We start from the raw sequence: 25,492 nt of genomic DNA, 5'->3' as shown, positions 1-25,492 counted from the left end.
TTGTTTCTGGCTTCAGTTGCTTAAGCTGTGAGAGAGGCATTGAAATAAAGGGAATAGGTGGGAAGAGGGTTGGAACATGGAGCAGGGGGTAGGCCTGGGTGTCTGCCTTCAGCAAAGTGGTGTACCAGATACAGATACATGAGGTTCTCAAGAAGTGAGTGCCCTATTACGCCATCTGTGAAAACTTCAGAATAAGTGACTTTCCCAGCATCACACAGTAACTTTGTGGCAGAGTCAGAGAGATTCCGGGGCAGCATTCAACTGCTTAAACCCCTGCTACATTCACTATGCATTTTTCAAATTCCACAGCACGTGAGCTAGGGTGCTACAGATGCACCCTCATTCATTACGGAGTCTTGATTTATCCCCAGAGCAGGTGCTATTGTAACTGCCAGCAGGCAAATTTGAACCTGGGACCCCTGGAGCTTAATATAGGAGCCTTTACAACTTGAATTATAAAGCCAGCTGGCTCTCAGCTTAGGCTGTAGAACTCCCTTGTTCTTATCGCTTGCTGTAAGTGGTCTAAGTGTCCCTACACAGCACAGTGAGCCACACTAGGTGTGTGGGTTACACTACCTTGGCACTGAATGGGACAATTTCCCCCAGCGTCCTTATCTCTGTGTCTTCCCAAATCCCCAGCTCCTCCACCCAACGCCCTCATCTCTGTTCTGTTCCCCAGGTTCCTCCGCCCCGACTTTCCCATCTCGTTTCCTCCCATTCTGATTGTTTGTCCTAGTCCCCAACTTGGTTCCTCATCCGTCTCCCGCTTCACATTCCAGTCAGATAGTTTCCTCCTTCTCGCTGCTGTGTGCCATCATGGGGTGCACTGAAAGCACTGGAGGATCAGTTTGCCTCCTCTCAGTTCCTGGGTTTGGTCCCATAATACCCCTGCCTGCCAGGAGGAGAAATTGGAAGGAAAGTCCTGCTCAGGCCCTGAAGCCCTGGGCTAATATATGCTAGGCACAGCTGATATCTTCACAGTTTAGCTGCCAAAAACTAGCAAGTTCATTTATTTAAGCATACGTGAACTGAGATTTTTCAAGTCTCAGAGGGGTAGTTGTGTGAGTCTGAATCTGCAAAAGTGACGAGGAGTCCTGTGGCACCTTAGAGACTAACAGATGTATTGAAACATAAGCTTTCGTGGGCAAAGACAAATCTGACGAATTGGGTCTTTGCCCATGAAAGCTTATGCTCCAATAAATGTGATTTTCCAGAGGCTCGTAACTTGGTCAGATGTAGGAAATTTTTCATAAGAATAGCCAAAGGCACTCCCATCTTTAACCCACAGCCACCTTTGTTAAATTCCATTTGTAATGCTGACAGGTAGAACCCCAAACCTGGGACCTCTGGAGATTTGTGCTTGAGCCTCTATTGCTTGAATTAAAAGCCAGCTGTTGTCAGCTGAGGCTGTAGAGGAAATTCATTCTCTCTCTGTATGTTGTCTAAGTGCCACTACGTGGGACAGTGAACCACACCCAGAAGGTGCGAAGGTTACACATGTTCCAAAGCAGAGAGGAGCTAGAAAATGAGATTTCAATAAAATAAAAATAAAGGACATAACTTACGTGTCGTAGACAAAATAATGTGTGGTTGTTTTGTTAACTTTGTTATGAGAAATGGGTCAATTGTTTTTGCTGAAATTTCCTAAAAATATTGATCCTGAGGTAGATAACTGGGATAGAAACTGTCAGCTAAAATTTAAAGCTATAAGCAGCTGAAAATGGTGTCCTATGATGAAAAGTATGTCAGCTTTTGAGTATAGGTGTGATTATATGCATTACTTATAACGGAATGATCAGTTTTCCTTCAACTAGTTTAAAAAGTCCATTGTAAATAGATGTCTCTTGAGAGTCAGCCAAAGTGCTGCAGTGTCTGAAGTGAGCGATTTACATATTTTTAACATAATATCACTAACAAGGCTAAATGTTGTTGTTTTTTTTTAAGAATTAACCTGACAGATTAATAGAAGAATAGAATATTTAGGGCAAAGTTCATAATTCTTATTTCACGTTATGGGTATCTTTCTAAGTTATACTGAAATCTTTTACTGATGAAACATTTTGCAAGACTTTATACAGAATACTTATAATTAAAGAAGTAAATCAGTACCATCGTATGAGGAACTATAGGACTCTAAAGAGGAGTCTCTATAGGAGTCTAAAGAAAGAAATATTAGTCACTTATTCACCAAGACTTTATTTATGATTAAAGCTTAGTATAAAACAATGCCAAAAAATTAAAAAGGAATACAGCTTTTTACAGACTGTACAATTAAATGTTTGTGCTTTCACTACATCTACACTATGTCTAGATTATAGGGTTTTTTCTGGAAAAAAAATGGCCTTTTTTCAAAAAAACTTCACCTGCGTCTAGACTGTCACCACATTTTTTTCGAAATTAAATCGAAAGAATGTGGCGGTTTTTTTGACAATGGTAAACCTCATTTTATTAGGAAGAATGCAAACAGAGCTTTTTCAATAGAGAGCATCCAGATTGTCTGGATGCTCTCTTTCAAAAAAGCAGATTGCTTTTTCAAAAAAAGTTGTGGCTGTCTGGATGATCTCTTTCAAAAGAAGCTTTGGGGTGGCCAATTGTGGCTCTTGATGGAACCGCTCAGGTCAGCCACTCTCATGGCCGGGCCACTGTGAGCCGCATGCATGCTCATGGTCCCCAGCACACTACGTCATATCCTGCACGTGCAGGCCAAGTTGCACACAGTGTCCCAGTCTGCATGTGCTAGCAACTGGCTGCCGAGCACAGGCAGTGGCAGGGGTTCCAAGTGCGGCAGCAGAGGATCTGGGACCTGGGCATAAGGTTAGTGGGGGAGGGGAGGTGTCTGGCTCTGGGGAAGGGAGGGGGATTAGATGGGGGATGTACAACGTGCCGGCCGCTCAGCACACTGGCTGCTCAGCGCAGGCACCCCAGCATCTGGAGGGTAGATGCGTCCTGTAGCAGCGACGGTGGCTCCAGGACCCGAGAATTAGGTAGAGTGGGAAGCAGGGAGGGGAGGGGAATGGAAGAGAAGGGAATTGGGTTCAGTGGGGGTGCGCATGGCGTCCCAGCCAGCATGTCTCAACGCTGGCTGCTCATTGCATGCACTCCAGCGCCTGGAGGGAGACGCATGTGGCTGTAGCGGCGGCTCCGCCTCCGGGACCCGAGAATTAGGTTAGAACGGAGGAGGGGGATTGGTAAAGAGCGGGGGCAGTGCCTGTCTCTGGAGAAGAGGAGGGATATTGGGTTGGGGGTGTATGTGAGCCTGTCTCTGGGGAAGGGGAGGGGGATTGGGTTAGAGCAGGGGTCGTGCCTGTGGGAGGGGAAGAAAGAGCAGCCAGCGCTCCTGAGACCTGGGATCACCAGGTACTGGCCCCAGCTGTCTCTGTCCTCTCCTCCTGGCCAGACCCCCCCTCCCTCATGAGTACCCTGCCCCAGCACCCTGTCTCTTGCCCCCACCAGCACAGTTGGGGCCACATTAGTGAGGCTTATGGAGATGTGGGGGGTTGGAGCAGTTGTTTTTTTGCATCTTGCTTGTGTGGCCCCAACTGACTTTTCTGTGTGTCAGTGACCCCTGACTCAAAACAGGTTCCCCATCCCCCTCATAAATAAAGACAACACTGAAACATTGTGTGTTTGACATAATATTTTATTGAAAAATAAAGCCTGGCCAACAAGCCCCCAATTGAGGCCAAGACCCCATCTGGCTGCAGCATCATAACACTCCTGCACCCCCCCCCCCGACTCCAAACCTGAGCCTATCATACAATGGAACCCCCTGTCCTGAGCCTCTCACATCCCCAAACTCCTGCACATTCTCAGTCTTCTGCCACAACACTCCTGCCCCATCCACACACTGCAAATCTGTGTCCTGAGCCCATCATACTCCCAGCCTCCCTGCCCTGAGCCCCTCATGCACCCCAGCCCAAACTCCTGCACCCTCACAGCCACAAACCTGCATCTTGCTCAGCACCCCAACCCTCCACCTGACCCCAACACTCTTCTGCCTGGAGCCTCCTCCCTGAGCCAGCATCCTCTTCTCTACTTCCTCCTACACCCAAATTCCCTCCCAGAATTTGCACACCTCACCTCTTCCCAGTGCTTTTTTTGTGAGCCACAGTAGCAGTGGAGACAGTGTGAAGAGCCGGGGCAAAGTTGTTGAGCCAAAACAAATTTTTTTGGCTCAACAACTTTGCCCCGGCTCTTCATGCTGTCTCCACTGCTATTGTGTATTGTGGCTCTTTGTCTGGAACAGGTTGACCACCCCTGCCCTAGAGTCTTAATTGAAAACCTCTGTGTTACTCTTCCATTAAATAACATAGACTACTGCTTCCTGCAAGACAGATGGAATATTAAGGCTTTAGGCCTGCATGTCTCAGTTCTGGCCCCTGCTAGTTTAATACTGTTTGGAACAGACAGTGCATCAGTATTTTTCAATTTAATTTACAATGATACAATTTATCCACTGCAATACACCAATTTTGTCAACTAAAAGTGACAGTCCCTGAAAGGTCTATGGAGGGAAAATATAAGTGCTAACAAAAATGTTTGGATTTTGTCCCTTCCTTCTACATAAATGATAAGTATTTGAGCAGAAGCTGAAAACTTAGGAGATGGCTTTCCTTTGCCCAAGGATGGGTTACATCTCCCATGATGCATTGCTGTATCTCAGTGGCTCAGCTGCTGGAGTGGAACCATGGCGGGACTTTTTCAACCTGGTGTGGGCTTTGCATCCTACTCTGGAGCATAGCTACTGGGTAAGCCCTCCACTGCTATGTGTTAGGAATGCTGGTGGCAAGGGCTTCACACTCTATTTTGCCTTCTCATCATATATTGTGAGCTAAATAATATCTTTAGTATCATGTACTGGGTTAGTTTAAAGTTAACAAGTGTCCTTCAAAGTTAACAATAAATAAGCACAATGACTAATATCGGTCATGTCAATGTTTCTCTTCATTCCTTCCTACAGGAGTGAATACTTATTTTTAGATTTTTATGATAATTAAATACAATCTGTTGCTGCTACAGTGTTGGGAAGGAGGGAAAGCCCGCTTGGTTGTGCAACACGGCAACCTCTCACTGTTGTTTGTTGGGAGCCAAGGCTTTAGGAAATCATAATGGAGGGGCCCCCAGAACACGAAGAAGCAATTTACTATTGCTACAGCCATTTCAATACTAAGGAGACTATAGGAGTAGGAAACAGGGTTCTCTCTTCCATTGGATTCAAAGAGGAACTGGAAGAGACTCAAGGCCAATCTTCCATATATTTGTTTTGGGGTTTCATTTCTAAACAAACCTTGTGCTGGTGTGCTCGGAGGAAAGGGAAGGTTTGGGCTCCAGTATAGTCAGGGAAAGCTAAAGCTGGATGAAAACACAATTGTTCATTGCATTCTGATCTGGACACAAATAAGTTCAATATTTACATGAAAATCTGAAGCTCAATTCCCTTTTTTTAGGTATGAATTAGAAATTCAGTTATATCAATAATTCATTAGTCCATTATACCTCAATTTTTATACACAGAATTGGCAACACCAAAGAGTCACAAATCATGAATCAAGTCCCAAAATCTCAATTGTTTAAAAATCATAAGACTTTAAAATATAATAAAATTTGGGTACTTTTTGCCTGCTGTGTTTCTGAGCTTGTTTAATGTAGTCAGGTCATATTTTACAGCTGGTTTTCTTCTGCAGCCACAATGGCTAGATACATTCTTAAGAAAACAAAAACAAACAAAAAACCCCCAAACAAACCTGGAATTCCCTCTTATTCACCTAACATGGATATGTAGGCCTTTAAGAGGAACATCAAGTATTTTGAGACTGGTGATAAAATTGTGGGAGTTGGCAGCGCTGTAAGGCATTTATTCCAGTAGTGACATCATTGCTCAAGAAAAGTGCCAGATGGACAGTAATTAATAATGGATTCGTCTCTGCAGAATAGATACAGCAACTACAGAGTGAGTCCCCCTCTTTCCACCTCTTCCTTGTTAGGCAATCCCTCTAACAGTGAGAGAATAGTTCAGATGCCTTGGCATACTCAGTTCTGGACCACACTAATCAGTGCCAATCTTGATGGTGATCTTTTTCTTGTGGACATCTGTCAGTTAGGAATTGGACTAAAATGACCAATTCATTACATGTAAGCCACTGAACAGCTGTCAGATGTTAATGACTTTCAATTGATTTGGTCAATCAGTTAAAGATGAGGGTGCCAATCTAATTACCAACCATTTGAGATTTCAAATCCCCATAATTAAGTAAATATTGTGTTTTCAAAAAAATATATGTACCTAGGTAATACTAAATATATGTATTAGTAGCTAAGAGGCCATTGTATGATGGAGTGCAGTCTATAAATCATGCACTGATTAATCTGCAAGTTTACATTTCAGCAATTGTCTATCAGGTGGCCTTCTAAGCAAGCCAACAGAAGATACTAGGGAGAGGAAAGTCCTAAACCCCACCCCCCTTTGGGAATTTAAGAAAAGACCTCCCTTATAATTTTGAGTCCAATGATTAGGGCACTCCAGTACAATACCCCACTCTGCTGAATGAGGACATGAGTTTCCTTTCTCCAGGTGAACACTGTAGCCACTCTTCCCTGGAATACTGTGCTATGGGTCTCAGTCTCTCCTATTGTTCCCCTTTGTATAATTCTTCCTAATTATACATTGGGTCAGGGAGCAAATAAAATGGACTATAATTCAATGATTCAGGCACTCATTTGAGTGGTAGGAAAGCCCATGTTCAGATTCCTGTTGCCCATCAGGCAGACTGGAATTGAATGGAATCTCCTACACTTGGGTGAATGCCTAACTCCTGGGATAAAGGTTAAAAGGGAGTCCTCCTGTGCATGTTTTCTGGGTAGAGCTCTTCCTATCTTCACTTGATTTGAAGATGGGTGCTGGGGCTTGGCCATAAGACAGAGGCTCATGCTCAGAGGCAGAATGTACACACTTAGAACTTTGACAGCGAACACACAGGTATTCAGTGAATTGAGGCATCTCCAGGTTTACGCAGCAGCGGAGCAGGGATTTTGAAGATCTCAGTTGTGCCTAAATTTTGAACTAGGGCATCTAAGTCCTTTTGTGGATCTAAGTCATAGTGATTGTGTGGGGCAAAAATCAAATCCACTCAGAAAGCAATAGAACAAGGGAAACATGGAATTCCTTTTAATAAATTTCACTTCCCTGTAAATTATACTCATGTGAGCTTCACAATATAAACACATTTCCTTCCTGATAAGCAGTCCACATAATGTCTCAATCATGTAACTGATGAGTTAACTGATTAAAGAAAATCAAAGGGCTCATTTATGCCACAGAGTTGCTGTGGCTTAATTTAAACCAGTTTAAAAATCATTTTAGTTATACTACAGCAAAGCCCCATGTAGATACTCTTACTTTGTAAGAACATTTTATTTTAGTTTTAGTTGGTAAAGACTAAACTGCAGCTGAATCAACGTATAGCAAGCCACCCTTAAATTGAAGTAACTGTCTACACAGGGTTGGGCATCTAATTAGGCAAACTGTTTGAAAGCAACACAACTTTAGTTGAATCTGTATTAGTTGGCATGCAGATCATGCTATTGTTGCTTCTGACATATACTGATTATTAAAACGATCTCACTAATAATTCATTATGAAAGTATGGGGGATATTTTTCTAATGACTACCTGATTAAGAAGTATTTTATAACTTAATAATTTTCTATGTAACTCTGGACAAGTCATGTAACTTTGTGCCTCAGTTTCCCCATAGGTATAATGAGATATTAGGGAGGACCAATGAAATATTTGTAATGTGCTATGTTAATTTAAATATTAAGTATAGTCCTTAGAGAAATTGATAGGACTATAACTCAGAGCTTGCTGGGTTTGGTTCTCTGCCAAATTTGCTAGATAATGTAGCTTTTAAGAGCTCTTGATATTCATTTTCTTCAAAATTCACTATAACAGCTGTATTTAAATTCAACTCTTAATGCTTTAGGAGTGTTTCATTGTGAATAATTTTCAGTCCCTGTGCCTTTTCAGACAGATTTTTTGAGGGGGTGAGAGCATGAAAAATAAACACGTCAAATTTTGTGCGAGTTTTTGCACAAATATTTTCCTGATTTTTTCCCCCTATTCCCCAGACTCCAGCTGTAGTCACATCTTTAATGGGATTTAAATAACCATTGCCACACACACTTAATAAACTTAGGAGATTTAAAATAAAACACTATTAAACTGTCATGACACTCTCATGTATTTCTTTTCTTTTCTTTTCTTAGCTGGGCTAAGGAGGGGTAAGGCTTGCATTTGTAAAGCCAGGTCAGTAGGGTTTGGCAAGCCGATGACAGTTTGGAACCAGTTTCCTTGTTATCTGAACCACCAAGATTCTTATTTGCCTGTCTGTATATCACCGAGGCCAATGATCCCTGACTGGACTTTCTAAGCACCCCATTATACAAATAATAAAGCAATAACAAGTTGGTGGGGCTTTCTGTCTTATACCTTTGGACATGCACAGACGATGTTTGCAGATCAGATGTGGATACAAATTTTATATCTGCACAGGACTCTCCTCATTTCCCAGATCTGTGTGCCTCCCTCCTCCCATACTAGGATCCTACATTTTCTCCCTCCTATGGCAGCATCTCTGTGTCTCCTCATTTCCCCTTACCTCCAGGTCCCTGTTTTTCTTTCCCAGTTTCTGTGTCCCCTACACCTGCTCCCCATTCCTCCTGAGGCCCTGCTTTCTCATCGGGAGGGAAGATGATAAAGGGTTTCTCCATGGGCCCAGCTCAAGGTGTAGGGGGCTGTGAGGCTAATCAATGGCTTCCTGAGGGAAAGCTGGCCCAGGCCTGGATATGTGGGACCCACAAGGGTGATGGAATAATTTTTACAGTGGTGGTGCTCATAATGGAAACCATATATGTTGGTGATAGTTATTACAACATCAAGCCAGAGAGTGTGGCAGCACCTCCAGAATCCCTAGTTCCCACACTGCTGGGACCCTTTGATGATTTAGTACTCTCATCTCATGCTCCTTGGTATGTCACCATTTTAATTGATAGAGGGGTGTGGAAGGAGTGAGCAGAACGGAGTCCCACCCTCCCCTGCAGGCCTAGACTGTCTTTTCCTATACCCTGGTTTTTTGTACTTTGGTGGGGGGCAACCTTACAGACTCTCTCTCTAAGATACTTTCATTGTTGAAGTCCAGGTTTCCTCTGGTTGTCTGTGTAGCGACTTAAGCTGTTGCCTCTGATCTAATTAGAGAGAATCCTCTCTCTGCTGCACCAGACAGTCTTGGGGACCTAATTTTTGGCTTTGAATTGGAATTTTCTGACATTCCAGTTTATGTCAGAATCAGTAGAATTGTGCCCATTGATATTTAGAACATTTACTACCATCTTGGAAAAGATCAGATACAGCATGTCAAAGTTATTGCATTACAAGCAAAATGTCATTGGCCTTGCTGTGCTCTGCCACTTATAAATCTTCAGCAGTGGTTGTGGTTTTTATATATCATGTTAAGGTCCCTGTCACACATTTAAAAAGACAAATTCTACACTCAAATTAAAACTGCTAACAGCAAAGTGCAACAGTTTTACATAGAAAATATGAAAAAGAGTAAAGGTCAGGTGCTACCTTTGGTGCGTTTGAATGTGTATGTAATATCTGGCAGTTTGGTTTTATTAAGTACATAGTGTATATTCCATTTAAAAATTTTGCAATGTGTCTAGTACTAAATCCTCATCTGAATCATTAAAACATGTAAATTAAAAGTTTCAGTCACTGAGTCATCATTCAGCTACGCAGCACATCAGCCATTCAAGTGTATTTCCTCTTTTAGACATAACGCTTAGATGTTACTAAGGCATCCCGAGCTATATCTGCCTACTCTTTATTAATGTCCATCAAAATATATTTTTTATATTTCAAAATAACTGTGCTGACATGCAAAGCTTCAAACAGGTCATTTATTTTCCTAATGGACAAACAGCATCCACGGAAATATCCAGGGGTGAACGCTGCTCGAAGCTGCGTGACTCAGGCAACAAAATAATAAATTGATTTGTTCTTTCAGAAGCGATTCACAAAAAAGATAGGAAGTGCTGCATGATGACTCACAAGCTAATTTAATAAAAATAAATTGGAAGGTGAATGCTCTCATCAACCAAATCTGTAAATGCTTACACTTGTGAGTAGTTCTGCAGGCTTCAGTGGAACTACTCCCCTATGTTGCTCCCCTATGTTTGCAGGACGGAGCTACTTGGGGGTAGGGAGAAATCCTCTTCTCCTCCCTTCAGTTTTTGTACAGCATTGAATATATTGTCAGTGTTCTAACAATTAAAAAAATATTTAACTGTCTCTAATGCAAGAATACACTAGTATTTAGATTACATCAGCATCTATTGATTATGTTACAACTATAACTGTGCGGCTTTTGTGATATGTGGAATATCTGGGGTCATGTGTGCAACAGCCTTTATGTACACACAATGTAGCGTCTGATCCATTCTCTATTTATAGAGAAAATTAACTATTTCCTGTCTTCACCAAGAGAGCTTAGTACAAAGACCAGGAACAAATGAGCAAAATAGTAATTCGCACTCCTCTGGAAAGAATACATTTAATACAAATCTCCTCCCACGAGAATGATTGGAAAGGTTATAAATAACTTGGTAATTTAAATGTGAATCAGCAGGTCAACAATGAAAAGGCAGCTAAAGCTCCTTTTTGTGTCTTTGCTTTGTAAGTTATTATGGGCCTGCTGTTCCATTTTGAGTTGTGTAACTATGGTTAACATAACTGCAATATACTTGAGAAACAAAGGCGTATGCTGCTTAATTAACAGGAGAAAAAGTCAACCTAAGAGAAAAAAATTCTTAACTTGTCGCTGTATGCCATTTTGCTCACCATATTTTTCCATAGAACACCTATTTATTATCCATTAAAAAAGCATAATAAAGGGATGCTTGCTCTTTTGCACAATTGGAAGTCGTGAGCATGCATGTTGGAATGGCCTGAATGGATTAGAGTCTTCAGGTTTGCACAGTTAGACAGTTTGCAACCCTACCAAGTGGGAATGTTGAAGCCTGGCTGTGCCAGAAGAGCATGCGGCACAGGAGCCAAGCAAACAGAGCTGTAAACAGGGGAGTTTGAGTGGGAGTTCTGTTGGAGGTGAAGTTTGTATTTGGTTTTGTATTTGTATTGTTTGTAGGGGCAGTATGCTGAGCCCTGATTAGGGGGCGGGGCTTCACTGATTAGGGGTCTTATAAAGGTAGCCTTCTAGTCAGGCAGCGGCACAGGAGCCAAGCAAACAGAGCTGTAAACAGGGGAGTTTGAGTGGGAGTTTGTAAAGAGAGTTTGGATTGTGGGACTTGTTTGGAGTTTGTTTTTGCTGTGGAGAGGGTGTTTTGGTTTGTTTTTGTGTTCACCGGACTAATAGGATTTTGGTGAGAAAGTAGATAAAACACAGAGGCATTAGTGGCCATGGCCCAAGTAGTAGAGAACACAAGGAGGATGATTGGATGAGTGGTAGCTGCGGTATGTACATGATTCTGGAGGAGGTACCTGAAAGGAGTTTTTTTTGCATGAAGTGCCGCCTGATAGAGCTGATGGAAGAAAAGATCCGAGGACTGGAGATGCAGATGGAAACTGTGGTCGAGTTTAGAAGGGGGTTTGAGCAGATGATGGGGCAAAGGCATGATGTGGCTGAAGGGGAAAGCTTAGTTGAGCCAGATATGCAGATGGAAGCAGGATCAAGGGCCTCAGAGGGGGGACTGCTGGGTGAAGAAAATGGACAGTGGAAGCATGTGACTCAGAGGACCAGGCAGAGGAAAAGATGGGTCAGTGAAGGAAAAATAGAGCTCAAGAACAGGTATATGGAGCTGGAAAATGAAGGGGTACAGCAGGTAGATAATGAAGATGGAAGGGTAAGGAAGAAGAGAAGAGTGGCTAGTCCCATAGATAAAGGGGAAGACTTAATGGAGACAACACCAATAATGAGCATTAGGATTACAAGGGAAAATAGGAATGGAAGTACCTGCAGCCAGAGGAAGCTAGAGATAGACCAGAGAATTGCACTTTCACTAGGAAAAGGCAGGTCTATGTGATTGGGGACTCCTTATTGAGAAGAATAGATAGGCCTGTAACCAGAGCTGATCCAGGGAATAGAAGGGTGTGCTATCTGCCAGGTGCTAAGATAAGAGATGTGGAACTGAGGTTGAAGAGAATTATTAAGGGAGCAGGAAGGAATCCATTGATCATCCTTCATGTAGGAACAAATGATACAGCTAGATTCTCGCTGGAACAAATTAAGGGAGACTATGCTAGGCTGGGGATTATGCTCAAGGAAATTGAGGCTCAGGTGATCTTTAGTGGGATTCTGCTTGTTCCTAGAGAAGGGCAACTAAATGTGTCAGGATTATGATGATCAATAGATGGCTTAGGCAGTGGTGCTATAAGGAGGGCTTTGGGATATATGGTCACTGGGAGGCATTTATGAACAGAGGACTGTTCTCTAGAGATGGACTTCACCTAAGTAGGGAGGAAAATCATAGAATAATAGGACTGGAAGGGACCTCGAGAGGTCATCGAGTCCAGCCCCCCGCCCTCAAGGCAGGACCAAGCTCTGTCTACACCATCCCTGACAGATGTCTATCTAACCTGTTCTTAAATATCTCCAGAGAGGGAGATTCCACCACCTCCCTTGGCAATTTATTCCAGTATTTGACCACCCTGACAGTTAGGAATTTTTTCCTAATGTCTAATCTAAACCTCCCCTGCTGCACTTTAAGCCCATTACTCCTTGTCCTGTCCTCAGAAACCAAGAGGAACAAATTTTCTCCTTCCTCCTTGTAACACCCTTTTAGATATTTGAAAACCGCTATCATGTCCCCCCTTAATCTTCTTTTTTCCAAACTAAACAAACCCAGTTCATGAAGCCTGGCTTCATAGGTCATGTTCTCTAAACCTTTAATCATTCTTGTCGCTCTTCTCTGTACCCTTTCCAATTTCTCCACATCTGTCTTGAAATGTGGCGCCCAGAACTGGACACAGTACTTCAGCGGAGGCCTAACTAGTGCAGAGTAGAGCGGCAGAATGACTTCATGAGTTTTGCTTACAACACACCTGTTGATACAACCTAGAATCATATTTGCTTTTTTTGCAACAGCATCACACTGTTGACTCATATTCAACTTGTAGTCCACTATGACCCCTAGATCCCTTTCCGCCATGCTCCTTCCTAGACAGTCGCTTCCCATCTTGTATGTATGGAACTGATTGTTCCTTCCTAAGTGGAGCACTTTGCATTTCTCTTTATTAAACCTCATCCTGTTTACCTCTGACCATTTCTCTAACTTGCTAAGGTCATTTTGAATTATGTCCCTATCCTCCAAAGAAGTTGCAACCCCACCCAGTTTGGTATCATCTGCAAACTTAATAAGCGTACTCTCTATCCCAATATCTACATCATTGATGAAGATATTGAACAGTACGGGTCCCAAAACAGACCCTTGCGGAACTCCACTTGTTATCCCTTTCCAGCAGGATTTAGCACCGTTAACAACAACTCTCTGACTACGGTTATCCAGCCAATTATGCACCCACCTTATCGTGGCCCTATCTAAGTTATATTTGCCTAGTTTATCAATAAGAATATCATGCAAGACCGTATCAAATGCCTTACTAAAGTCTAGGTATATGACATCCACCGCTTCTCCCTTATCCACAAGGCTCGTTATCCTATCAAAGAAAGCTATCAGATTAGTTTGGCATGACTTGTTCTTCACAAACCCATGATGGCTATTCCCTGTCACTTTATTACCTTCCAAGTGTTTGCATATGATTTCCTTAATTACCTGCTCCATTATCTTCCCTGGGACAGATGTTAAACTGACGTTAAAATAGACTTCTAGGATGGAGTCTGGCTCAACTTATTAAGAGAGCTTTAAACTAGGAATTTGGGGGAGACGGTTGGGAGATGCCCAGGTAATCTCTACGCCAGATTTTAACACTGAGAGAGAGGAAGACGAAGTAAGAAAGGATATAGCTGGGGGTAGGAGAATGAACATGAGGAAGGGTGGGGTGGATACTAGTCTAATAAGTCATATTGGAGGTATAACATCTGTGCCAAATTGGGTAAAGAATGTGAATGAGGCAAAACAGCAAAAATTAAGATGTTTGTACACCAATGCGAGGAGCCTAGGTAACAAAAAGGAGGAACTAGAGCTATTGGTCCAGGAAGTGAAACCAGATATTATAGGAATAAGAGAAACATGGTGGAATACTAGGCATGACTGGAGTACAGGTATTGAAGGGTATGTGCTGTTTAGGATAGACAGAAATAAGGATAAAGGTGGTGGAGTCGCATTGTATATCAAAGATGAGGTAGATTGTAAAGAAATAAAAAGTGATGGAATGGAGAAGACAGAGTCTGTTTGGGTAAAAGTCACATTGGGGAAGAAAACTATCAGATCCTCCCCTGGGATAGTGCTTGGGGTGTGTTATAGACCACCAGGATCCAATTTGGATATGGATAGAGCCCTCTTTAATGTTTTTAATGAAGTAAATACTCATGGAAACTGTGTAATCATGGGAAATTTCAACTTTCCAGATATAGACTGGAGAACAAGTGCTAGTAATAATAATAGGGCTCAGATTTTCCTAGATGTGATAGCTGATGAATTCCTGCATCAAGTAGTTGCTGAACCAACAAGGGGGGATGCTATTTTAGATTTGGTTTTGGTGAGTAGCGAGGACCTCATAGATGAAATGGTTGTAGGAGACAACCTTGGCTCAAGTGATCATGAGCTAATTCAGTTTAAATTAAATGGAAGGATAAACAAAAATAAATCTGAGACGAGGGTTTTTGATTTCGAAAGGGCTAACTTTAGTAAATTAAGGAAATTAGTTAGAGAAGTTGATTGGACTAAAGAAATTATGGATTTTAAAGTGGAGGAGGCCTGGAATTATTTTAAGTTAAAGTTGCAGAAGCTGTCAGAAGCCTGTATCCCTAGAAAAGGGAAAAAATGTATAGGCAGGTGTGTTAGACCAAGCTGGATGAGCAAGCATCTCAGAGAGGTGATTAAGAAAAAGCAGAAAGCATATAAGGAGTGGAAAATGGGAGGGATCAGTAAAGAAAGCTACCTTATTGAGGTTAGAGCATGTAGGGATAAAGTGAGAGGCTAAAAGTCAGGTAGAGTTGGACCTTGCAAAGGGAATTAAAACCAATAGTAAAAGGTTTTATAGCCATATAAATAGGAAAAAAACAAAAAAAGAAGTAGTAGGACCTCTAATTACTAAGGATGGAGTGGAGGTTAAGGATAATCTAGGAATGGCCCAATATTTGAACAAATACTTTGCTTCAGTCTTTAATGAGGCTAATGAAGAGCTTAGGGATAATGGTAAGTTAACAAATGGGACTAAAAATAAGGAGGTAGATATTACCATATCCGAGGTAAAAGCCAAACTTGAACAGCTTAATGGAAGTAAATTGGGGGGCCCAGATAATCTTCATCCAAGAATATTAAAGGAACTGGCACATGAACTTGCAAGTCCATTAGCAAAAAAATTTAATAAATCTCTAAACTCAGGGGTTGTACCATTTGACTGGAGAATTGCTAATATAGTTCCGATTTTTAAGAAAGGGGAAAAAAAGTGACCCGGGTAACTATAGGCCTTTTAGTTTGACATCTGTAGTATGTAAGATCCTGGAAAAAATGTTGAAGGAGAAAGTAAAGAGACATTGAGGCTAATGGGCAATTTGGGACAAATTACAACATGGTTTTACAAAAGGTAGATCATGCCAAACCAACCTGATCTCCTTTTTTGAGAAAGTAACAGATTTTTTAGATAAAGGAAATGCAGTGGATCTAATCTACCTTGACTTTAGTAAGGCATTTGATACAGTACCACATGGGGAATTATTGGTTAAATTGGAAAAGATAGGGATTAATATGAAAGTTGAGAGGTGGATAAGCAACTTGTTACAGGGGAGACTACAGCGGGTCATATTGAAAGGTGAACTGTCGGGTTGGAGGAAGGTTAATAGCGGAGTTCCTCAGGGATCAGTTTTGGGGCCAATTTTATTTAATCTTTTTATTGCTGATCTTGGCACCAAAAGTGGAAGTGTCCTAATAAAATTTGCGGATGACACAAAGTTTGGAGCTATTGCCAATTCAGAAAAGGATCGGGATATCATACAGGAAGATCTGGATGATCTTGTAAATTGGAGTGATAGTAATAGGATGAAATTTAATAGTGAGAAGTGTAAGGTTATGCATTTAGGGATTAATAACAAGAATTTTAGTTATAAGCTGGGGACACATCAGTTGGAAGTAACGGAGGAGGAGAAGGACCTCGGAGTCCTGGTTGATTATAGAATGACTATGAGCCGCCATTGTGACATGGCCGTGAAAAAGGCTAATACGATCTTGGGATGTATTAGGCGAGGTATTTCCAGTAGGGATAAGGAGGTGTTAGTGCCATTATACAAGGCATTGGTGAGACCCCATTTGGAATACTGTGTGCAGTTCTGGTGTTCCATGTTTAAGAAGGATGAATTCAAACTGGAACAGGTACAAAGAAGGGCCACTAGGATGATTCGAGGAATGGAAAACCTGTCTTATGAAAGGAGACTCAAGGAGCTTGGCTTGTTTACTTTAACCAAAAGAAGGCTGAGGGGAGACATGATTGCACTTTTTAAATATATTAGAGGGATAAATACCAGGGAGGGAGAGGAATTATTTAAGTTTAATACCAATGTGGACACAAGAACAAATGGATATAAGCTGGCTAGTAGGAAGTTTAGACTTGAGATTAGACGAAGGTTTCTAACCATTAGAGGAGTGAGGTTCTGGAACGGCCTTCCAAGGGAAGTAGTGGGGGCAAAAGATCTATCTGGTTTCAAGATTAAACTAGATGGGTTTATGAAGGGGATGGTTTTATGAGATAACATGATCTTGGTAACTAATTGACCATTCATTATCAGTGGGAAATAGGTCAATGGAGGGATGGTAGGAGTTACTATAGAGAACTTTCTGGGTGTCTGGCTGATGAGTCTTGCCCACATGCTAAGGGTTTAGCTGATCGCCATATTTGGGGTCGGGAAGGAATTTTCCTCCAGGGTAGATTGGCAGAGGCCCTGGAGGTTTTTTGCCTTCCTCTGTAGCATGGGGTACAGATCACAGCTGGAGGATTCTCTGCATCTTGGGGTCTTCAAAGTATTTAAAGGCTTCAATATCTGAGATATAGGTGAGAGGATTATTCTAGGAGGGGTGGGTGAGATTTTGTGGCCTGCACTGTGCAAGGGGTCAGACTAGATGATCATAATGGTCCCTTCTGACCTTAAAGTCTACGATTCTATGAGTCTATGGTCATGAGCCAAAAAAGGTACAGCACTGACCAAATGTCAGGTGGAGCACGTCTGCATGGCTTTTGCATGCATGGGAGGTTGTGCCTGACTCTTTTTCTCTGGGGCCTGGAATTGAGATTGGAGAGCCTGCCCATCACAGATCTCTCTTAGGAAGGTACGACAGATTGAACCTTGCTAGTCCGGCACTCTCTGGTTGGGCAACATCCGTGGTCCAGCATGATTTTAGCTAGCTGGATGTCCACTTACCATGAGTGTGGCCAAATTTCCCACAGTCCCCTAAAGTTACAGCCACCAGTTCTGACTCCCAGTGTTCTGCATTGTTATTTAGCTCTAATTTACCTCTAAATGGGTATGTCTACACTTGCATCCTCTTTCGAGAGAGGGATGCAAATGAAGACATTTGAAATTGCAAATAAAGCTGGGATTTAAATATCCTGCACTTCATTTGCATATTCACGTTATGGCGCTATTTTGAAATAACAGACGCTATTAAGACGCAGTTATTTTGAGAGAGAACCATTCTCTCAAAATAACTGGTAAAACTCATTGTATGAGGAATAAGGGTTGTTTTGAGAGAAGGGTTTTCTCTCGAAATAACCGGTCTTAACAGCGTCTGTTATTTCAAAATAGCGCCATAACGTGAATATGCAAATGAAGTGCAGGATATTTAAATCCCGGCTTCATTTGCAATTTCGAATGTCTTCATTTCATCCCTCTCTCGAAAGAGGGTGCAAGTGTAGATATAGCCAATGTCTTCTAACAACCTGGGAAGTGTTGGCAATACTGCTAGACAATATTGACCTTCCTTGGTTCCACAAATTCTCTGGTTTGGCACCGGTCAGTTCCTAGGGGGACTGAACTAGAGAGGTTCAACCTGTACTCATGTCGTGGGAAAACAGAATAGTAAATGAAGAGTAAGGGAGCTCACACAGCTGGACATTTTAGAAAATATCATAAAAGGGGAATGCTCAGGCACAGGTCTACTGTTGGGTGAAGGGAGGGAGCAAAGGGGCGAACTCTCCCATGGTCCAGTGAGTCAAAAGGGTCCAAGGCTCCTGGCCACTGCTGCTGCAGCAGCCAAAGACCCAGGCCTTTTAAACTGGAGCCGGAGCCCCAGGTGGTGCACTCCAGGTGGCACTGAAGGGCTGGTGGGGGGAAGCTAGTCCTAGTTGTGTTCCTTCTGCTTGAGGCCCTGCCCTTTCTGGGAGCATAGAGACACCCCCTGCCTTGCTTAGGAGCCTGGCAATTTTGTCACTCTCCTCACTCAGGGATTTGGGACACATACTCCGTATCAAAGATGGGATTCATGCTGGCCAACTCTTGGCCCCTGAATTGGGGTTCTGACTGGACTCTCCTATGTGTCAGTGGCTCAGGAGGAACTGAGATCTACAGTAATTCAATGGGGACAGCAAATTGCTCTTATCAGTACTTGAATTTCAAGTGAGATGGGTGGGAATAGCTAGATTAACATACCGCATGCAGGAGAAGTTATCAAAGGTGCATGATACATGAGAAATTTTGTTTGTGGTGGCATGCTGATGGCTGTCATAGAATCCCATGAGATAACAGTAATATATTCAGGTTTTTATATTGTGTCATTACCATGGTATCCAAGGGTCTAATAGAGAATTGTAATGTAATAGGCTTGGAAGGATTCGATTTTTATCAGTAAATGTCAATTTCACTATACACACACAAATCAACCAACCAAAATATTTCCATTGATATTTGGAATGTACAAAGCAAAATACTGCTTGAACACTCATTAGTTTGATTTAAGGTTATTTACTTTGTCAATATCATATTTATACAATCTGTGTTTTAACTGTATGAAATTTTAATTCTTTTGAATCTAAATGTCTATCATTAAATAATTATTGGCTAACCCGCCAGACTTTCCCTCAAGTGTGAAATATAAATAAAATGAGGAAAAAAGCTTTAAAACCAGACTTTTGTGCCACTCTGACCATTGAAATGGACAACATTAAAAATGCTTAAAGAAACATCCAATCAATCAGAATTAAAAATAAAAATCAAATTCTGCTAGATCTATATACAGGACACAGCAATGCAAAGTTATTATCACATATCAAGAAGAAACACTGATGATCATTTATAGTAATTACTTACTTAGAATCATCATCTTTCCCATTTTTGGGCTGTTGGCTCTGTTTTGTTTTAGTTGAGTCTGCAGATTTTTCAGTCTTTAGGGACATAGGTGATTTTGCAGAAGCTATATCTGCATCTGAAACAGACAGTAATATTTAAATAAATATTTTAAAACAGCTAATAACAAAAGCATCTTAGCTGCTATTGCTGCTTTTATGGCCAAGTCCACAAGTTATATATTTGTGAGCCTGAATTATCTGAACAACTTCCTGCCTAGATTTGATTTAATACCAGTTACCCCAATGATGTATCCTGTGGAAGAGGTGTATCATAGGCATTTATCAGTATAGCTTTGATGGAAGCTCTCAAACAACTATCAGTGAATGGTGAATTCAAACAACTAGGACTCATTCAGTGCTATAAGATGGTTGTGTATGTATGACCATTGGATCATAATACTTTGGAAAAAATCCAGGATGATAAAACAAAGAGCAGATTCCAGCTGACTTCTTTGCTGCTGCATGGTTCCTGTATGGAAAATTCATACAAATGTATTTGGTTCTTAAATTAATCTTCTGTTGCCTTATTTTGCACAATAGGTTGAAATATCACCAAAAATGTACACCTGCAGAGTGTTCTCGTATTTAAAGAAAAACTGAATTTACAATGTACTTAGTTTTAAAAGGAGAGTAGTAAGGAAATTGAGTTAGGAATTACATAGGAAAAAGTTCAAGGGGACTTACAATATGCATACATAAAAGCAAAGCCTTTCTCTAATTACTCTTAGTTGATATTTTAATTTTCACACTGAAAAATCATCTGACAATGAGCACAATCCCAATCTTAATAAATACTGTAAGTGCAATATAATAGGGGAAATTTTTGGCAGTTATATCATAACAAATCTGGAGGACTTCTTGTGTACATACAGTATTTCAATTTTAAAATTCAAGGGAGCAGAGGAGAAAAAGTGAAGCTACACATAATCTTTAAATAATGTTAATCTCTGTGTATAGGAGCCATTGTTCATCAGTTTGGCTTGTCAGAGGTGCACAGGCATTCACTGCAGTGAACTGTTGTGTTGCCGAGCCACAAAGCTATTGTTTGCTAGAGTATTTGAAAGGAAGCCCTAATGTAGGAAAGTAGGCCAGTTTGGTGACTGTAAAAGCTGCGGAACTAGACCGCAGTATGACATGTACTGATCAGCAAACCTCATCTTAACAGAAGAAGAGTCTGGCATACCACAGTTGTACACAAGGCATTTTAATGTAATAGATCATTTTAAAATGTACATTCACAATTTAACAAGCAAGAGAAAAACTGTGCATGAAGTCTAAGCAAGTTGCTCTCTGAGTTGCTGCCTAGGGGTTCTCTTGAGGCCAGACCTACAAAAGGATTTAAGAATCTCAGTCTTGCTTTTATACACCTACTGTGATCCACAACCCTTCCCCCACGCAGATGCTGCCTCACACAGACATCTAAACTCCCTTGACATGTAAACTTTTATTGTAAAAGCTCTGTAGGCATCTCAGTTTTTCCACCAGGGCCTGCATGCTGTTGCCTCACTCTAGGAAGAACAAGTATCTAAACACTAGCATGATTGCAAACCAGGGGAATATAGGTGTTCCTCTGCTTTTCTTGTCTACAGGTCCTGTCTGTAGCCACACTCAGAGGCTGCCTAACTCCACACATAATCTCTGGAGAAGGGGACAACCCCCGTTACAATCCAATGGTTAGTGTACTCACACAGGGTCTGGAAGACCCTAGCTCTGTTCTCCCCACATTTGAAAAGGGATTATCAACCGGCATTTTCCACTGCTCAGGTAAGTGTCCTAGCCGCGGGAGTAGTCTGAAAGAGGAATCTCTCAGCTATCTCTTGTTGAAGCTGTTTCACTTTAATTGAACCCAGAGAGTGAGAATCAGTTTTCCAATCACTTCTCAGAGTGAAGAGCTGAACTGAGATCTCATGTTTTGCTAGGTAAGTCCAGTAACCTGTGGGAGAAAGATGGGTCCTGCTTCCTGGGTCTGTTTTGTGTGGACTGGGTAGGTACTTAACTTCTCACGAGAAATAACGTAGTCACCTAAACTGTTCCTCTCCAGGGGAAGGTTCTTGGCTGTGAATTACAAACTGAAACAGGCACCTCTCTGCAGCTTGCATTTAGGAGCTGAATTCAGTGAGGAGGGTGGACTTTAGTACACACTCCTTTCTGCAGTGGTTAGCTCCAGTAGCTCTCTACCTAGCACACTAGCTTTTTGAGGATGTTTTTAGGGGGCAGATTTTAAAAGTATTTAGGCACTAATGGAACTTTGAAAACTCATTCATTTCAATGTGTGTTAGGTGCCTAGGTGGCTTTGAAAATACTGCAAGATGCCTATTTTTTCTTTTAAATCAGGCCCTAAATGCCTATCTTTCCTTATGTATTGCATAGGGAGTTGATGTGCCTAACTCAGGCTAAGTGTTTTAGTGATTTTTCTAGGCACCTAAACATCCATTTGTGGATCTAGACCTGAGTTCCAGGGCTTTCTGTGAATACTGAAAAGCTGGAGGGCCAGGGGACTGAAGGGTACCTTCCCTCATGCAGAGGCACAACTTACACGCAACAAAGATCACAGAGGGTAAGAAACAAGTTGGAATAAGTGATCTAATTGACATTCACAGATTCCAAGGCCAGAGAAGGGACCATTGTGATTATCTAATCTTACCTCCTGTATAACACAGTCATAGAACTTCCCCGAAACTATTCCGAAAGTAGATAATTTAAACATTCAACTAGATTAAGAATTCAGTGATGGAGAATCCACCATTACCCTTCATAAATGGTTCCAATGGTTAGTTACTCTCACTCTTAACTTACACTTGTTTTCCAGTCTGAATTTCCTTTCAACTTCTACTGGACTGTTATATCTTTCTCTGCTAGAGTGGACAGCTTGTTATTAAATACTAGTGGACTTACCTAGCATTGCCCCGGTCCTTCAGGGTAGGGCCTTGGGGATATAGGGTAAGGGGGGCTGGAGGCTAGTGGCTTGTTATCCCCCCACCCCCCGACCTCCCTCCACCACCAAAAGCCTATTCTCTTCCCCCCAGGCCTCCCCAGCCCTCCAGGTGCCTATTCTCTCCCCCCAGCCTACCAGAGGTCTGCTCTGCCCCGCAGCTTACCAGAGGCCTGTTCTCTTCCCCCACTCTGGTGCTGCAACCGAAGACTAGGAGGGGGGAAAGAGTTTGAGGCAAGGGGGCTACTTACTGGTGTTCTGGTATAACCCATACACCTTGTGTGGTTCACTGTCCCATGTAGTGGCACTTAGACCCTGACAGTGAGAGATAAGAATAAGGGAGCTCTACAGCCTAAGCTGAGAGCCAGCTGGTTTTATAGCTCAAACAAGCAAGATGGCAGAGGTCCAATCCTGCTGGCCACTCCCATGGTGATATGACTGCCCCAGTAGACACTTTGCAGGGTAGCTCTCCCCTGTGGGCTTGCTCACCCAGATGGCCACTCTCATAGGGTACGTCTAAACTACATGGCCACGTCGATGGAGCCATGTAGATTAGACAGATAGGCAAAGGCAAATGAAGCTGCGATTTAAATGATCGCGGCTTCATTTAAATTTACATGGCTGCCATGCTGAGCCGACAAACAGCTGATCAGCTGTTTGTCGGCTCAGCGCGCTAGTCTGGATGCTCCCCTGCCAACATCAAAGCCCTTTGTCGGCAGCCCTGGAAAACCTCATCCCACGAGGAATAATGGGGCTGCCGACAAAGGGCTTTGAGGTCGGCAGGGGAGCGTCCAGACTAGCGCGCTGAGCTGACAAACAGCTGATCAGCTGTTTGTCGGCTCAGCGTGGCAGCCATGTAAATTTAAATGAAGCCGCGATCATTTAAATCGCGGCTTCATTTGCCTTTGCCTATCTGTCTAATCTACATGGCTCCATCGACGGAGCCATGTAGTTTAGACATACCCATACTGTGTCCCTCTGAACAGCAGCCCCTCCCTTTGCATGCTATGAAAATCTGTCCTTTTCCTGGCACTTCTGATTGTCCTGGCACAACCAAACCCTCACCTTGATATAAGTTAGAAGAAGAGAAAGCTGCATACCAAATTTGGTGGTCCTCATGTTTACTGTTTAGGAGGAATTTTTAAAGAAATGGACTTGCAGACAGACAGACTCTCTTTCTGTATATCTCTTGCTCTCTAGATATATTTGCTAAGCTATTTTGGAATAATGTTAGTTATTCTGAAACAACACTGCTGTGTTAGACACACCCTAAGAGGCCCTACTACAAACACACATGTTGATGATGTTTCCCTGTTAGCCATGGCATTTTGCAATTTATCTGTTAGCCAGTTGTTAATGTCTTTAAAGAGAACATATTCTTGTGAGAACATGGCAGATTCTGTCTCTAATCTTTCTTCTATTACTGTGAGGTTCACATTTTTGATAATTTTTCAGAAATAAAACCTCATATACAAAATTTCTTCCGAATCTATTGAATATGATCCAAAGGTTGTTTGTTTACCTTTTACTAGGAGCATAAGATGACTTCTGGGGGACAACACCCATTCATTCTAATGATACATATATTAAAATAGACTCAACTGCCTAGCTGATAGGAAATTTTCTGTCCAAATTTAATTTATTTTTAATGGAAAATAGATAATGTGTCAAAGAAAATTGACATTTCCAAGAAAAATGTTATTTAAAATATCAACAATCTGACATTTTTGGCCAATTAACAAAACCCTGAAATTGTGATGAATGCTTTCCTCCCCACGTTCCCCCATTTTTATTGAACCTTTTGTGTGGGAGGGCAAGTAGATAGGCTGAGCTCTTGGGAAATGGGCATTTCCCAAATAATTTTGATTTGGTTTCCTAAAACAAACAGGATAACTGTTTGTATGGATTAGTGTTTAGAGCTTTTGCATCTGAGCATGAGCCTAAGTATTTCCAGAACGAGTGAACTTGTGACATTGGGGTATGTCTAGACTGTACTCCAGTGCAAGGGATGTGTCTTGCAACATTATAGCTGCTGTCATTGGAACAAGCTGTTAAAACATTTGCTCATGTCTTGTGGAAATTACAGACAGATACTAACAATCTCATGACACTTCTTGCAAGGAGGTAAAATTAGCTTAGTAACCTAGTCACTATTGCCCTTTCTAATAAAACTTTACAAAACTAGCTACCCCATAAACTATATGTTCATCCCTTTCCCAGCCCCCACTGCTCAAGGTAGGCCAAACCAGAGTGTATGTAGGGTAGCCAGGCCTCTGGTTTTTGACTGAACACCTGGTTGCAAATGGACCCTGCTGGCTCCGGTGAGTGGTGCAACAGGACTAACACAGGCTCCCTGCCTGCCTGATTGCACACGGCTCCTGGAAATGGTGGCATCTCTCCGCTCTGGCTCCTAGGCGCAGGGACAGCCTGGGAGTTAAGTGCACTCTCCTCTGACTCTGCAGTTCCCTTTGGGCAAGAAAATTGCTCCGAACAATCTGGCAGCGCCTCTTCCTAGGAGCCCAAGGGACATGCTGCTGCTTCTGGGACTCACCTGGGGTAAGCACTGCTGGGAGCCTCTGCCCCAGTCCTGAGCACCCTCCTGTACCCCAACCCCCTCATCCCCAGCACCACAGCAGAGCCTGCACCCCCAGCTGGAGTCTTCAACCTCTCCCATACCCTACCCCTTGGCCCAGTCCAGAGTCAGTTCCTAAACTCCAAGCCCCTTGGCCACAGCACAGAGCCCACTCCAAACTCCCAACCAGCCCACTGAGAATGGGTGAACGAGCCAGGGAAGGGGAGAGTGAGTGACAGAGGAAGGGAGGAGGCAATGAGTGGGAAGTGGGGCTTCAGAAGGGGTGGGCTTTGGGGAAGGAATGAGAAAGAGGACAGGACAAGGGTTGTTGATTTTCAAAAAGTTGGTAACTCTAAGAGCACTAGACTCTCTGAATTTCCTGTTTTCTATTAGCTGTGCAAAAAGGATGCATTAGAGCTGCCACAGGCCTTGCTTTCACTTACAGGTGTGGTCAGATAAAG

At 42.3% G+C, this 25,492-nt stretch overlaps 1 protein-coding gene across 1 annotated transcript in view; it reads right to left on the bottom strand.

Annotated features, from left to right (window-relative positions):
• CNGB3 (cyclic nucleotide gated channel subunit beta 3) overlaps nucleotides 1-25,492 on the bottom strand; it is a 109,653-nt gene that overhangs the window by 67,630 nt on the left and 16,531 nt on the right. The window contains exon 3 of the mRNA XM_089775977.1: nucleotides 19,490-19,604. Within this exon, the coding sequence (XP_089632103.1) occupies nucleotides 19,490-19,604 (115 nt within the window). The remainder of the gene's footprint in view (nucleotides 1-19,489; nucleotides 19,605-25,492) is intronic.

Source organism: Pelodiscus sinensis, chromosome 2 (genome assembly GCF_052426305.1).
Source record: "Pelodiscus sinensis isolate ZL-2025 chromosome 2, ASM5242630v1, whole genome shotgun sequence".
Classification (NCBI taxonomy): domain Eukaryota; kingdom Metazoa; phylum Chordata; order Testudines; family Trionychidae; genus Pelodiscus; species Pelodiscus sinensis.
This window is presented reverse-complemented; position numbering and strand designations above follow the sequence as displayed.